Genomic DNA, 14,681 nt, shown 5'->3' with positions numbered 1-14,681 from the left:
TGTTAAAAATCTGCAATAAAACAGGCCCCCCCCCCCCCCCCCGCCCAGGCTGGAGCTGCGGGGGGGGGGCCCAGCCCCTGCCACTGGGTTATACTGGGACCGAGAGGGAGGGAATGCTAGGAGCAGTACTGGGATCAGCGGGGGGGGAATGCTGGGATCAGGCTGGGGGGGGGGAATACTGGGATCAGACTCGGGGGGGGAATACTGGGATCAGACTGGGGGTGGAATACTGGGATCAGGCTGGGGGGGGGAATACTGGGATCAGACTGGGGGGGGAATGCTGGGATCAGCCTGGGGGGGGGGAATACTGGGATCAGACTGGGGGGCGGGAATACTGGGATCAGACTGGGGGGGGGAATACTGGGATCAGCCTGGGGGGGGGGAATACTGGGATCAGCCTGGGACCATTACTAGGATCAGACTGGGGGGGCGGGAATACTGGGATCAGACTGGGGGGGGAATACTGGGATCAGACCGGGGGGGGGAATACTGGGATCAGCCTGGGACCATCTGGAGATCAGACTGGTGGGAATACTGGGAGCACAGTGGGATGAGGCTGGGCTCAGACTGGGGGGAGCATATTGGGATCAGCCTGGGGAGGGGGCGGGGGGGGCATACTGGGATCAGACCGTATGGGGAGCAGCCGTGGGGCACATACTGATCCCAGTGAGACTGGAATCAGTCTGAGGGGCGCACCGGGATGCCACAGGGGGCAGATTGGTGGGCACAGTGGGAGCACACTGGGATGGGATTGGCGGGGGGGGGGCGTATTGGATCAGACCGGGGGGGAGAGGGCATACTGGGATGGGACTGGGACTGTATGAGGAGCAGACCGGGGTCACATACTGGGGTCAGACCGGCTGGGACCTCACGGGGAGCTCACGGGGGGGGGGTCGGTACCGGGAGTGCACAGGGACCACCATGGGGGTGGACGGGGCTTAACTGGGCTGAGCCTGGGACCACCCTGTGCCCATCCTGGGAGGGGATGGAGCCCACGGGACTTTTCCTTCCAACCCTGAGTCCAGCAAAAAAAAAGATTTAAAAAAAAAAAAAAAAAAAAAAAAAAAGGTGTGGGATTTGTTGATTTCTTTTTTTTTTTTTTTTAACCAAGATAATTACAAAACAAAAAAAAAAAACAACCAGAAAACTCCAAACCCTGACCCTGAGACACAGGGAAAGAGATAAGGGAAAAAAAACACTGAAAAAAAGAAATAATAATAATAATAATATAATATAAATAATAATAAATATAATAATATCATCCATGCTCCTCACCCAGGGGAGGGAATGCGGATATAATATAGGCTTTTATTTTATTTTATTTTATTTTCTCTTTATAAATAGTCCCCCTCTCCCTGTGCCCTGCAGGGCGAGGTGCCGGCGGGGGGGGGGGCTGCTCCCCTAGGCGCTCGTGCTTTATCCCCCTCCCCCCCAAAAAACCTCTGCTTTTCTCTCTTAAATAGGGGGAAAAAATTCCACCCCCAGCAGCATCCCTGGCTCCTGGACCCATTTTTGGGGTCCCCCCATCCTTGGGGTCCCCCCTGGTGACCCAACCATGGGATCCACTCCTTGGGGTCCCATCTTTGGGGTCTAATCCTTCGGGTCTCCATCCTTGGGGTTTCCCATCATTGATGTCCCCATTGTTGGGGTCCCATCTTTGGAATCCCATCCTTGGTGTCCCCCTGATCAGGATCCCACCTTTGGTGTCCCCGTTGTTGGGATCCCAAGCTTGGTGTCCCCATTCCTGGTGTCCCCAGGATGAGAATTCCATCCTTGGGGTCCCCATTGTTGGCGTCCCCATCGTTGGGATCCCAACCTTGGCATTCCCATCCCTGGTGTCCCCATGATCGGGATCCCGGCCTTGGTGTCCCCATCGTTGAGGTTCCCATCCTTGGGATCTCATCCTTGATATCCCCATGATCAGGATCCCACCCTTGGTAGCCCCACCGTTGGCGTCCCCATCGTTGGGATCCCAACCTTGGCGTCCCCATCCTTGGTGTCCCCATGATCGGGATCCCACCATTGGTGTCCCCATCGTTGAGGTTCCCATCCTTGGGATCTCATCCTTGGTGTCCCCATGATCAGGATCCCACTGTTGGTGTCCCCCTTGTTGGGATCCCAACGTTGGGATCCCCATCCTTGATGTCCCCATAATCAGGATCTCATCCTTGGTAGCCCCACCATTGGCGTCCCCATCGTTGGGATCCCAACCTTGGCGTCCCCATCCTTGGTGTCCCCATGATCGGGATCCCACCATTGGTGTCCCCATCGTTGAGGTTCCCATCCTTGGGATCTCATCCTTGGTGTCCCCATGATCAGGATCCCACTGTTGGTGTCCCCCTTGTTGGGATCCCAACGTTGGGATCCCCATCCTTGATGTCCCCATAATCAGGATCTCATCCTTGGTAGCCCCACCATTGGCGTCCCCATCGTTGGGATCCCAACCTTGGCGTCCCCATCCTCGGTGTCCCCATCTTTGGGTTCCCCTCCCCAGGTTGCCCCAGCCCGGAGCGTGTCACTGCATGGGGCCGTAGGGCCAGTTGAGGGTGGCTCCGGCGAGCAGCATGTCGCGGATGAGGGTCTCGATGGGGGTCTTGCCGACCAGGCGGCTGAAGAAGAGCTGCTGGATGCCGGGGGCGGAGACGCTGCGCAGGGCGGGCAGGCGCAGGAGCAGGCGCCCGAAGCGGCTGGGCTGGCTGGGGTGCTGCCGCCGGACGTGCTCCTCCAGCGCGCACTGCGACTTCTCCTGCAGCCCCGCCACCTGCCCCGGGTCCGACAGCCCCACCGCGTCTGCCGCGGAAGGGAAACTGAGGCACAGCCCCGTCCTCAGCAGCAACCCACCCTTCCAGCTCCACCCCATCTTGCCCAGCCCGGACAGCCAGCCCTGCCCCATCAACCCCGCCCCATTGGAGCCCCACCCAGTTATCCCCAGTCCATTCATCCCCTGCACACCTAGTGTTGCCCACCCCCTTGGGACCCCACCCCATTAGGCCACGCCCACTCACCCCCAGCCCATTCAGTCCCTGCACACCCATCAACACCCACCGCCCACTCAGAACCCCACCTCTTTAGGCCTCGCCCCACTAAGCCCCACCCTATTTAGCCCCACCCAACCGCCCCCCAGCCCATTCATTCCCTGCACACCCATTGACGCCCACCCCCTCGGCACCCCACCCCCTTAAGCCACACCCCATTGGAACCCCACCCCCTTGGAACCCCACCTCATTTAGCACCACCCCATTTCGTCCCGCCCCATTTTCACCCCACTCAACCCATTTGTTCCCCACACCCCTGTTGATGCTCACCCAACCCAACCCAATCCAACCCAACTCAACCCAATCCAACCCAACTCAACCCAATCCAACGCAACTCAACCCAACCCAATTCAACCCAACCCAACCCAATCCAACCCAACCCAACCTAACCCAACTCAATCCAACCCAACCCAACTCAACCCAACCCATCTCAACCCAACCCATCTCAACCCAACTCAACCCAACCCAACTCAACCCAACGCAACACAATCCCCTTTGGGCCCAAGCCCCACCCACCACCCCACCCCCTTCAGTCCCTCCCCTTGCCAGCCACGCCCCCCTACCCAAAGCCCCGCCCCCTCACCGGGCGAAAAGAGGGCCACAGCCTTGAGGCAAGCGTACTCGGCGGCGTCGACGTGTAGAGCCTTCAGCTTCTCCACTTGCTCTTGGAAGAGGCGGGTGTGGTCCATGAAGGCCACCACGCGCTCGGCGGCCATGGGCGCGGCGTGGAGCCCGGCGGCCGCCAACAAGGGCGCGGCGTGCACCGGCAACGCTGACTGCGCCGCGTTCAGCACAAAGAGCTCGCTCCAACCCAACCGCAGCAGGGCTACTTGATCCGAAAGCTGCAAGTCCGGGAAGAAGGGGATGCCCTTGGCCCCACTCGATGGCACTGAAGAGGAGGCGGGCGGCCAGCTCGCAGATGCTCTCGATGCCCACCACGCCGCTGGGTTGGAGGCACTGGGCGCCGTAGCGAGCCGGGGGGTACGGTTCAGCGCGGAGCAGCAAGGAGATGAAGCCGCTCAAGTAGCCGTGGCCACCGTAGGGGTCCCCCGGGACCACGGGGTAGTGGCCGGGGCTGCTCGGGGCGTGAGCCATGCGGCCCCGCTGCACGGCTGCGGAGGGGAGCAGGAGGTCAGCACCCCCAAAAAACACCCACCCCACCCCCCCCCAGCACCATTGCCTTTGGGTGCGTGTGTCCCCCCTTTTCCCTATATCCCCTATACATCAGGCTTGGGGGGTGCACCCAGGGGTGCTGGAGGGTTCCCCCCGGGTGCCCCCACCCATGTTAGAGGGGGATGTGCCACCCAGGATGGAGATAAATTCTGCCACCCCCCCCACTGGTGACCCTCAGTGCAGTCCTGTCAGCTGCCTTTCGGGCTCCCCCCCCTGCCCAGGCATTTGGGGTCACCCTCTTTTTGCGAGGGGATGGTGCTAACGGGGGTCCCCAATTTGATGCTGGGGGGGTGTGGGGGGCAGGAGATCCCTTCCTTGAGTTTTTCTGCACTTTGGGCTTAAAAAAGACCCCCCCACTTTTTTCTTTTTTTTTTTTTTTTTTTTTTCCTTGGCAATGCTGTGTGGCGGGTGGGGATCCGGCCTCCTCCTCCTCTTCCTCCTCCTCCTCCTCCTCCTCCCCGGTGCCCCCTGCACGTCCCCCGCGGCGAGGGCAGGCTCTGAGCCAGCTTAGCCTAATGCGGCGTGACAGTCCCGAGTGTCAGCCAGCGGTCAGGATCGGGGGCCGTGGGAACGGGGGGTCCCAGGGAACGGGGGGGGGGGGGGGTTTCCTCCAGGATGGGGGGTGCCCCAGAAGCGGGGTGCTGGGGGCCCCCTCCCGCTCTCGCCCCAGCCCTCGGGGTGCAGCGCGCCGCCCCGGCTCGCCCCAAACTCTCCCTCTGCTCAGCATCGCCCCAGCGGCGCTTGCTGGGTGCGGCCCCCTCCTCGCCACCCAGACAACCCCCCCCTTTAACCCAAGGACCCCCAAACCCCCTTTGCAACACCGTGAGCCCCCTTGGCGTCCCCCACCCAAACCCCCTTTCATCACCACTAACCCCAAACCCCCTTCGCATCCTCACAAAGCCCCATCCTTTTTTTTCCCCCCTTTTTGGCCAAAACAATTGCGACAAATTGGGTGTGTCCTGGAAGAAAAATGAGCTTTTTTTTCACCCCAAAAAAGACCCTGGAGCAGCCGTGGAGGGCTCTGTCCCCCGGCTCCAGCCGCCCTCGGCTGCTGCCAGGGCCGAACCCAGCAGCCGAAGAAGCCGGTAACCCTGAAACCCGCTCCCACGGCCCGGCCACGGGATCAGGCCTCCCGTTCCCCGTGTCTCATCCTGGATGATTTTTTTGGGGAAGCCAAAATTGAATTCGCTTTTCCCGGCTACTCCCTCCCGCCGGCTGCACCCCCGGCATCCCAGGGAATAAATTTGGCCCAAACCAGCGCTCGGCTCCCGAATTGCCGCTTTCGGTGCTGGATTCGGTTCCCAGCTGGGAACGCCGGGATGAGGAGCATCACGGGGAGCACAACCCGGTGGATTTGGGGCACCCCAACTCAAACTGGAGCATCCCTGCTCCAGAAATGCCATGAGCGGATGGGGAAACTGAGGCACGGCGCAGCCCGACCCGGTAAATTAAACCCCACGGGGAAGGTTTAACCCCCGGCTGCTTTTCCACGGGCATCCACGGCATTTCCAAGTGCCTGGAGGTGCCGCGTCCCGTGGTGGCTTTGTGCATGTCTCAGAACAAATGGGAGCACCCCAAAAATTAGGGCCAAAAGGGGGTGCAAGGGGGGGGAGGGAGTGGGGGGACCCCGCCTGGGGAGTAACGCCATGCCGGGGGACCCACCACGGCCGTGCCCATCGCGCCCGATCCCGGCGTTAAGCAGCAACAGCAGCTTGTGGCAATAAAAGCAAAGATAAAAAACAGGAGAAAAAAAAAGAAAAAATCTAAACACACACACACACAAAAAAAAAAAAACAAACAAAAAAGCCACAGACAAACAAAACAAAAACAAACAAAAAACAACCAGGAAAAAAAAAAAAAACAACAAAAACCAAAAAACAGAACACCAAAAAACCTAAATCTGACCCCAAACGACCCCGCTAAGTGTGGTTTCTCCACAGCAGGGAATTCGCCTGGATTTTTTTTTTCTCCCCCCCCCCAGGAATTTAATCCCCGGCTCTGGTTGCACGAGCAGGCAGAGGTTTGCTACGAGCGGGTCTCGCTGCGCCAAGAACCTCTGCAAAAATACACACACACCCCCCCCACCAACATCCAACCGGCTTTTTGGGGAAGAAAAGTGAAAATTGAGGGTTAGGCTTGAGCTGATTTCACCCCTGACTCTGGTCCCGCTTAATTCACATTTATTTGTGTAAGCCGGGGTGCAACGCTGCGGCTGTGTCGGGGTGCCGGGGGGTGTCCCTTTCCCACCACCCACCTTACCTGAATTTTTATAAATTTTTAAATTTTTTTAATGCTAGAAAAGGCAACTTCTGAATTTTGGGGATTTTTTTAATGCTAGGAAAGGCGACTTTCCGGGTGCGGGCATTGCTGCCGTCGCTGTTGCTGAAGAACCAGCCCATCGGCACCAACTCGAGGGGCTGCAGAATAAATCCCTTGTTCAGTGGATAAGGCAGAGCTGGGGGGGTTCAATCAGCTAAGCCCAGCCTGGGCCCTCCTATAATTATTTATAAATACTAAATTTATAAATAAGGACCTTGAATATAAACCAGGACCCCCCCCAGGTCCTTATTCAAGCAGGGAGGTTGCTGCAGGGCTGAGGTTTCGGCACAGCGGCAAAGCCAATGCCCCAACGCACGATTTCAGATTCAAACAGCCCCCCCCCCCAAAAAAAAAAATCTGATTTATAGCTGCTGCTTTTGGGGGAAAAAATAAAATCAACCCCAAATAATGGGGCTGGTTGGAGGCAGAGGGACCGGCACATGGCATATCACTGGGAGCTTGAAATGCGATTTTAATCCCGGTCACGCTAAGTATTCAGACTAATTATCTTCAGATTTACTGGACACTTCTTCCAAAAAGCCAAATTCTTAATCTTTTAAAGAATATCTGTATTATCGCCCTCTAATCCCCGGGTTTTTTTAAGAGCCACGTCCCTGGGCTGCATAAAACGAAGAGGAAAAGTAAATTATCCCCATCTCAGCGTAGACCCGGACCTATAGACCGAGCCTAAGCTAAGCGCACAAGAAATTGAAAGTTGAAAAGAGGAGTTTATACGATGATATAATTAAGTGGAATAAGAACCGTGTTCCCTCGGCCGAGCCTTTCCCATGGGAAAAGCCAAAAAAATAACGCTGTGGGGGTTTATCCCCTTGAAGGCAAAGGCCGGGAGAGGAGGGAGCCCCGAGATCGTGGCTGGGGGGATGCTGCGGAATTTGGAGTTGCAAAAAGGAGGCGCGAGCCGAAGCCCTGGGGGGGACGGAGATGGGCGAGGGGGTTTCGGCTGCCGCCGAGGGGAGTTCCTCCCTGACCTGGGATGTTCACCCCAAAATGATGGGGCCGAGGGACGGTGGGAGGATGAAGAGCGAAAGAAAAATGAAAGAGAAGAGGGAGAGGAGTTTTCTCTTTCTCTTTTCCCTTTTTTCTTTCTCTTTCCTTCCTTGCCAGCCCTTTCTCACCTGCTTTCACTTTCTTTCTTTTACTTTCTCTTTCTTCAGGTGCTCCTTTCTCTTTCTCTTCCTTCCCTTTTTCTTTCTCTTTTTCTTTTTGCTTTCTCCTTTTTGCTCTCTCCTATTCTCACCTTTCTCTTTCTCTTTTGTCTTTACCATTCAGGCTTCCTCCCTCCCTTCCTCCTTTCTTTTCCCTCTTTCTCTTTTTTGCTCCTGCACTTTTTTCACCTCTTTTTTCCTCCCTTTCCCCTTTTTCTTTTTTTGCTCCCTCTAGCCCTTTTCAGCTTTTATCCCTCCCTTTCTTTGCTGCCTTTGCTCTCACCCTTCCTCACTCTTGCCATTCTCCCTTTAGCACCGTCTCCCTCCTCTGCACCCCCCATCCTTTCCCAGCCTCTCGCCCTTTTTTGCGTCCCCTCTCCTTTGGCACTTGCTCTTCCTCTTTTCCACCCTCTCTCCCTTTTCATCCCCTCTCCCTCTTCTCCATCTTCGCTCCCTCTTCACCATCCCCTCTCCCTTTCCAGCCTTTTCACACCGCGTCTCCTTCTTTTACAACCTCTCTCCGTCTTTGGCACCTTCTTTCCTTCTCCATCCTCTCTCCTTTTTCATTCCTTCTCCCTCTTTTTCACATCTGCTCCCTTCTTTCCATCCCCTCTCCTTTTCCACCCTCTGTCCTTCTTTTGTACCCCCTCTCCTTTTCCATCCCCTCTCCCTCTTTTCCACCTTCTCTCCCTTTCATCTTCCCTTTCTCTTTTCCATCCCCTCTCCCTTTTTTCCACCCTTTCTTTTCCATCTTCTCTCCCTCTTTTCAGCCTCTCCCCTTTTCCACCCTCTCTTCCATCTTCTCTCCCTCTTTTCTATCCCCTCTCCTTCTTTTGCACCCTCTGTCCTTCTTTTCCATACCCTCTCCCTTTCCACCCTCTCTCTTTTTCCACATCCTCTCTCCCTTTCCCTCTTCTTCCCTCTTTTCCACCTTCTCTCACTCTTTTGCACCCTCTCTCTTTTTCCATACCCTCTCTCCTTTTCGCTCTTCTCTCCCGCTTTTCCACCCTCTCTCTTTTTCCACCTTCCCTTCCCAGCCCTCCCCTATCCCCACCCTCTCCCCCTTCCCTCCCGGACCCTCTCCCCACCTTCCCGCCGCATCCCCACGCGGAGGCACTTGCGGAGCCGGCAGTACTGGCACTGGTTTCGGTGGTGCTGATCCACCGGGCAGTCCCGGCCCCCCCGGCAGCTGTAGGAGAGGTTGCGCCGCACGGAACGTTTGAAAAAACTTTTGCAACCCTCGCAGGTGAATTGCCCGTAATGTTTCCCGCTCGCCTTGTCCCCGCACACCAGGCAATCCCCCGCAGCCTTCGCCGTCGCCTCCGGGCCACCGGGAGGAGGAGGAGGAGGAGGGGGAGGAGGAGGAAGAGGAGGCTCCGGCCACGGCCCCGCCGCCAGGGCCATGCTGGAGGGGAGGGGAGGGGGGGAGCCCCCCCTCCCCCCGGGGGAAGGGGGTGTCTTGGGGGGAGGGATGGGGCTGGAGGGGAAGGAGAACCGGGGAGGAAGCGGGGGATACGGGATGGAGATGGGGGAGTCGGGGATGGAGAAAGGGGAGACCCGGGGATGGAGATGGGGGAGACCGGGGGATGAAGAAGGGGAGTCCGGGATGGAGAAAGGGTGGGAAAGGAGCCCCGGGAGGGAGAAGGGGAGCCCCGGAGCAGGGAGAGCGCGGGCTGGGGGGAAAGAGCCGCCGGGGATGGAGAAGGGGTTTCGGGGATGGAGGGGTGGGAAAGGAGCCCCCGGGATCGAGGGGGGACCCGGGGGATGGATGGGGGGGATCCCGGGCGGGGAAGGAGCCGGGGATGGAGAGAGGGGTCCGGGGATGGAAAAGGGGAGCCCCGGGGCAGGGAGCGCCCGGTCTGGGGGGAAAGAGCCCCCGGGATCGGGAGAGGAGCCCGGGCCGGGGGGAAGGAACCCGGGCGGGAAGTCGGGGCCCGGGCTGGGGGGGACCCCCGGGGCGGCGGGGAGGGCAGGGACGGCGGAGTGCGGCGGGGCCGGAGGGACGGAGAAGGACTGGCGGCGGCGGCGGTGGCGGAGGAGGAGGAAGAGGAGGAGGAGGAGAAAGAGAAAAGTTAATTCCCCTCCCCGCGGGGGCTGCCCGGGAGGCTCCGGGGGGGCCGGGCTGGCGGCGGGGGGGCCCGCTCCCCGGGGCGGGGAGGTGTGGGGGGGTGTCCCGTCGGCCCGGGCAGCCCCGGAAGGGGCTGACGTTGTCCCTGTCCCAGCTCTGGCCGCACCACGCGGGTCACGGTCCCGCGGGGAACCGGCCCGACACCCCGCTCCCCTCCCCAAACTCTCCCTGGGGGAGGGACCGGCAGCGTTGCTGGGCGGTGCCGGGGGGGTGTGTGTGTTGGGGGGGGGGGTTCACGGAGCCTTGTGCAAGGTGGGGGGGGCGTGTGCGTGGAGCCGTGGGCACCCCGTGCGTGGGTGGTGGGCGGGGGGGGGGCCCGCCCACGGATCTCAGTGCAATGCGGGGGGGGGGAAGTGTGTGTGTGCAGGGACCGGGGTGTGTGCAATAGTGTGTGTGGGGGGGAAGTGGGTGTGTGTAGGGACACGCGTGGGCCCCACCCGGCTCCGCCGCGGGTCACGTGGCGCCGCCAACACCCCTCTCCTCTTCGCCGTCCCGCCACGCTATATAAGGGCATTGGGGGGGCGGGGCGTGCTGCCGTCACCCGCCCCGGAGGGCCGGGGGCGGGGCGGAGAGTCGCAGCCAATCAGGGCGATGCGGGGGCGGGGTGACGTGGTGGGGCGCGGCCCAGGAGGGGCGGGGGGCGGGGCTTGGGTGGTCCCTGGGTTTAGGGCTGTGTCCCCAGGGATGGGGACAGGACAGGGGGTTCAGGACCGTGTCCCCAGGGAGAGGGGATGAGAATGGGGATGGGGGCAGGGAGTCCAGAACCATGTACCCAGGAATGGGGACAGGGACAGGGACGGGGACAGGGGGTCTGGGGCTGTGACACCAGGGATGGGGACAGGGTGTCCAGGGCCGTGTCCCCGGGGATGGGGACAGGGACGGGGGCTCCAGGGCCGTGTCCCCGGGGAGCTCGGTGAGGACAGCGGGTGGGGACACGCTGCGGACAGCTGGTGGCACCCAGGTGGCCGTAAGCAGGGCGGCTGCTGGGCAGGGCGCGCCCCCAAAGCCCCGGGGGGTGGCGGGCACCGCGCCGGCTTGCAGGAGCCAAGCGAGAGAAAAACAGCGATTCATTTCCACCCCATGATTAATTAATTTTTCCCTTAATCCGCAGCCCAGCGCGTGGCGGGCCGTAAATAACGCGGCTCCTACAGCGGCTCCTAAACCCCCGGATTTCATTAGTCACCCCTGGGCGGGGGGGGACACCGGCCTCGTGAATCCCCCGGGAGCCTTTTTTTGGAGAGAAATGAATCATATTTTTACAACGCGATAGCACAAATCCTTGGGCTGGGGTCGGTGTGGGAGGAAGTTATGGGTCAGGCTTTTTTTTTTTTTTTTTTTTTTTTCCCCCCGGTTCCGCCCCCCCCCCCCCTCCCCCCGGTGACGCACCCGGTGGTGTCACCCCACACCTTGCGCTCCGCCCCCGCCGGTGCCGCCGCAAAGCCTGCTGGGAGCTGTAGTTCCGACGGCCTCACGTGACGGGCGTCCGCCATTTCCCAGCGTGCTCAGCGGCGGAGCGGAGCCCGGGGCGCCGGTCGGGTGAGGGAACCCCGATATTGCGGGGGGGGGATTTGGGGGGTGCACCTCCTGCATTTGGGGGGGTGGTGGGATTTGGGGGTGCACCCTCTGTATTGCATATGGCGGCGGGAGGCGGGATCAGGCCCCGCTCCACCCACTCCGGTCTGGGGGGCCTGAGGCTGGATGGGGATCCCCCCCACATCCCCCCCCAAAAGCCAGAGTTCGCCCCCTGCACAGCCCCCCCCGCCCCCAAACCCTCCCCCCTTATCCCCCCACCCAGTTTCGGGGTCTGATTCTGCAGCCCCCCCCCCCCCCAAAGGACCACCCCTTAACCCGCCCCCCCCGGCACCCACATAATCGGGGGCTGAGCCTGCAGGGCCCCCCCAAAATCATCACCCTTAAGCACCACCCTCCATGGAAGCCCCCCCTACCCTCACCCTTGCTGTCACCCCCACTTCCACCTCTGCTCCTGCAGGGCCCCCCCAAACTCCTCCTCCCCATAAATCCCCCTTCTGCCACCCTCATTTATGGGGTCTGACCCTGCAGAGCCCCCCCAAAATCCACACCCCATACAACCCCCTCTCCTGCCACCCCCACTTACACCCTCTGCTCCTGCAGGACCCCCCCTTTATCCCCATGCCCCCCCCCTACTTAGACCCTTTGATCCTAAAGACACCCCCCCCCCCAACACCCTCAACTCCCAAGTGCCCCCCCAAACAACCCCACGCCCCCACACACACCCTCTACCCCCATGGGTGTCCCCAAACCCCCCCACTTACACCCTCTGCTCCTGCAGGACCCCCCCTTTATCCCCATGGCCCCCCCTCTACTTAGACCCTCTGCTCCTAAAGACCCCCCCAACACCCCCACGCCCCCCCCCAACACCCTCAACCCCCAAGGGCCCCCCCAAACACCCCCACGCCCCCCCCCAACACCCTCAACCCCCAAGGGCCCCCCCAAACACCCCCACGCCCCCCCCAACACCCTCAACCCCCAAGTGCTCCCCCCAAACACCCCCACGCCCCCCCCAACACCCTCAACCCCCAAGTGCTCCCTCAAACCCCCCCACTTACACCCCCCAACACCCTCAACCCCCAAGTGTCCCCCCCAACACCCCCACGCCCCCCCCCAACACCCTCAACCCCCAAGTGCTCCCCCCAACACCCCCACGCCCCCCCCCAACACCCTCAACCCCCAAGTGCTCCCCCCAACACCCCCACAACCCCCCCCAACACCCTCTACCCCATGGCCCCCCCTATACCCCCCCCCCCTCTTTCCTTACACCCCTCCTCTCCCTTGCAGCCCCCCCTCTCCGGATGCGGGGTCCCTTCCTGGTGGCCACCGGCCGGGGGCTCCGAGCCATGGGGGACGCCGGCCCGCTGGCTCGCGCCATCCGCGCCAAGCTGGCGGCGGCCCTGCACCCCACGCACCTCCAAATCCTGAACGACAGCCCCCGCCACGGCGGCCCCCCCGGCGCCGAGACCCATTTTCGGGTGGTGGTGGTCAGCGGGCGCTTCGCGGGTCTGCCCCCCCTCCAACGCCACCGCCTCGTCCACGCCGCCCTTCGCACCGAGCTGGCCGGCCCCCTCCACGCCCTCGCCATCGTCGCCAGGACCCCCCAACAATGGGAGAGCGACCCCCACGTCCCCCCCCCGCCCCCTTGTTCGGGGGGGGGGGGCGGCGGGGCCAAGCACGAGCGGCGCGGGGCCGCGGTGGGGGAGCAGTGACGAAAACATCCCCCCCCCCCCCCGCCCCCCTCCACAGCCCCAATGGGGGGGCAACAAAAATAGCGGGGTGACCCCCCCTCCCTGCATCACCCCCAGCCACCACGCAGCGTGTCCCCCCCAACTTAAGGTGGGGGGGGATTTTAGAGTGGGGGTGTCCCTCCTGATTTACTGGAAATCTTTAAATCTTCACCATCTCGGGGGCGCATCCCCCCCACCCTGCACCCCAAAAAATAAACCCCGCTGTTGGAAACCACCTGGATAATCCTTTCACCTTTTTTTTTTTTTTTTTTTTTGGGGGGGGGGGACGGACGGACACAGGTGTTTGGTGGTTTTTTGTTTTGTTTAATTAATTTACAAACATCTAAAAACTACAGCACAGCACGACTGCGTACAGACAGAACTACGGGGGGGGGGGGGGCGGGTCACGGGGGTGCTCCCCAAAGGACCAGCTACACCAAAGGGGGGGGGGGAGGAGGAGGAGGAGGAGGAGATGAAGCACACACCGCTCGATCGCATGGGGGGGGCTGCTCGCAATGCTGGGGGGGGCTGCCCTAAATATTGGGGGGGCTGCATGGGGGTGGGGGGGGGGCCTTCAAAGTGCTTTTGCATAGAGCAGCACTTCCCATCCCTTGGTGGGGACTGGCTTGGGGGGGGGGGGGGGGGGCGCACAGCCCTAGGGGCCCCCCCAGCACACCCCGTACCCCACTTTTTTTTTTTTGGGGGGGGGGGGGGGGGGAAGTCCCAGTGTTGCATCCGGGCACCGCTTTGTGCTTTGCAAACCGCTGGTGGTTTTGTGCTCTGGGCTGGGGGGGGGAAAAGGGGTGCAAGGGGCAAAAAGGGGGTGCAGGGAGCACCCTGCGCCCCCCCGAATCCACACCAGCACCCCTAAAGAAAGAAAATCCATTAAAAACAAATATTAAATGGCAGTTTGGGGAATTCGCCACCCAGCTGCACCCCAAAATTAGAGGAAGGGCTGGGGCTGCGCTCGGGGGTTGCTGCTGGGTTCAACGATGGGGCTCTGCACCCCAAAAGGTGGGCACCCCAAAATGCTGAGCCCCCCCGGGGTGCTGAGTTCTGCACCCCAAAATGCTGGGCACCCCAAAATGCTGAGCCCCCCCCGGGGTGCCAGGCTATGCACCCCAAAAGGTGGGCACCCCAAAATGCTGAGCCCCCCCCGGGGTGCCGGGTTCTGCACCCCAAAAGGTGGGCACCCCAAAATGCTGAGCCCCCCCGGGGTGCTGTGCATGCTGAAGCACCATGCACCCCAAAACGCCGGGCACTCTCCCCCCCCCCCCCCCCCAGGTGCCATGCACCCCGAGGTATCATGCACCCTAAAATGCCGCACAAACCGAGGCGTCGTGCACCCCAAAATGTTGCGCACCCCAAAGGCTCGTGGGCACCCTAAAACGTCATGTGAACCCGAGGGGGTTGTGCGGCAGGGAGTGCAGTGCGCCCCAAAAGTGCCATGAGCCCCCCAAAAGTGCCATGCGCCCCCCAAAAGGGCCATGCGCCCCCCCAAAAGCCTTGTGCACCCCAACATACCGTGCACCCCAAAGGGCTGAGCTCCCCACCCGGCCTGTGCACCCCAAGGCGCTCTGCATGCCCCAGTGCCGTGCAC

General features: G+C 61.2%; 2 protein-coding genes across 2 annotated transcripts; one reads left to right on the top strand and one right to left on the bottom strand.

The window, feature by feature from the left end:
- Positions 1-2,416: 2,416 nt before the first annotated feature.
- Positions 2,417-9,184, bottom strand: LOC116964362 (nuclear receptor subfamily 2 group F member 5-like). Its single transcript, XM_042784678.1, is given in 4 exon segments — positions 2,417-2,790; positions 3,619-3,910; positions 3,912-4,147; positions 8,782-9,184. Coding segments are annotated over 4 exon segments (1,119 nt in total). The 5' UTR covers positions 9,098-9,184; the 3' UTR covers positions 2,417-2,515.
- Positions 9,185-11,248: 2,064 nt separating this feature from the next.
- On the top strand, positions 11,249-13,316 carry BOLA1 (bolA family member 1). The gene is made up of 2 exons (XM_042784687.1): positions 11,249-11,357; positions 12,639-13,316. Exon 2 carries the CDS (start codon positions 12,653-12,655, stop codon positions 13,061-13,063), a length of 411 nt encoding a protein of 136 aa, XP_042640621.1. The 5' UTR covers positions 11,249-11,357; positions 12,639-12,652; the 3' UTR covers positions 13,064-13,316.
- The last annotated feature ends 1,365 nt before the right edge of the window (positions 13,317-14,681 follow it).

The sequence above is a fragment of the Tyto alba genome, unplaced genomic scaffold (genome assembly GCF_018691265.1).
Source record: "Tyto alba isolate M040663 unplaced genomic scaffold, T.alba_DEE_v4.0 Super-Scaffold_8, whole genome shotgun sequence".
Taxonomy (NCBI): domain Eukaryota; kingdom Metazoa; phylum Chordata; class Aves; order Strigiformes; family Tytonidae; genus Tyto; species Tyto alba.
This window is presented reverse-complemented; position numbering and strand designations above follow the sequence as displayed.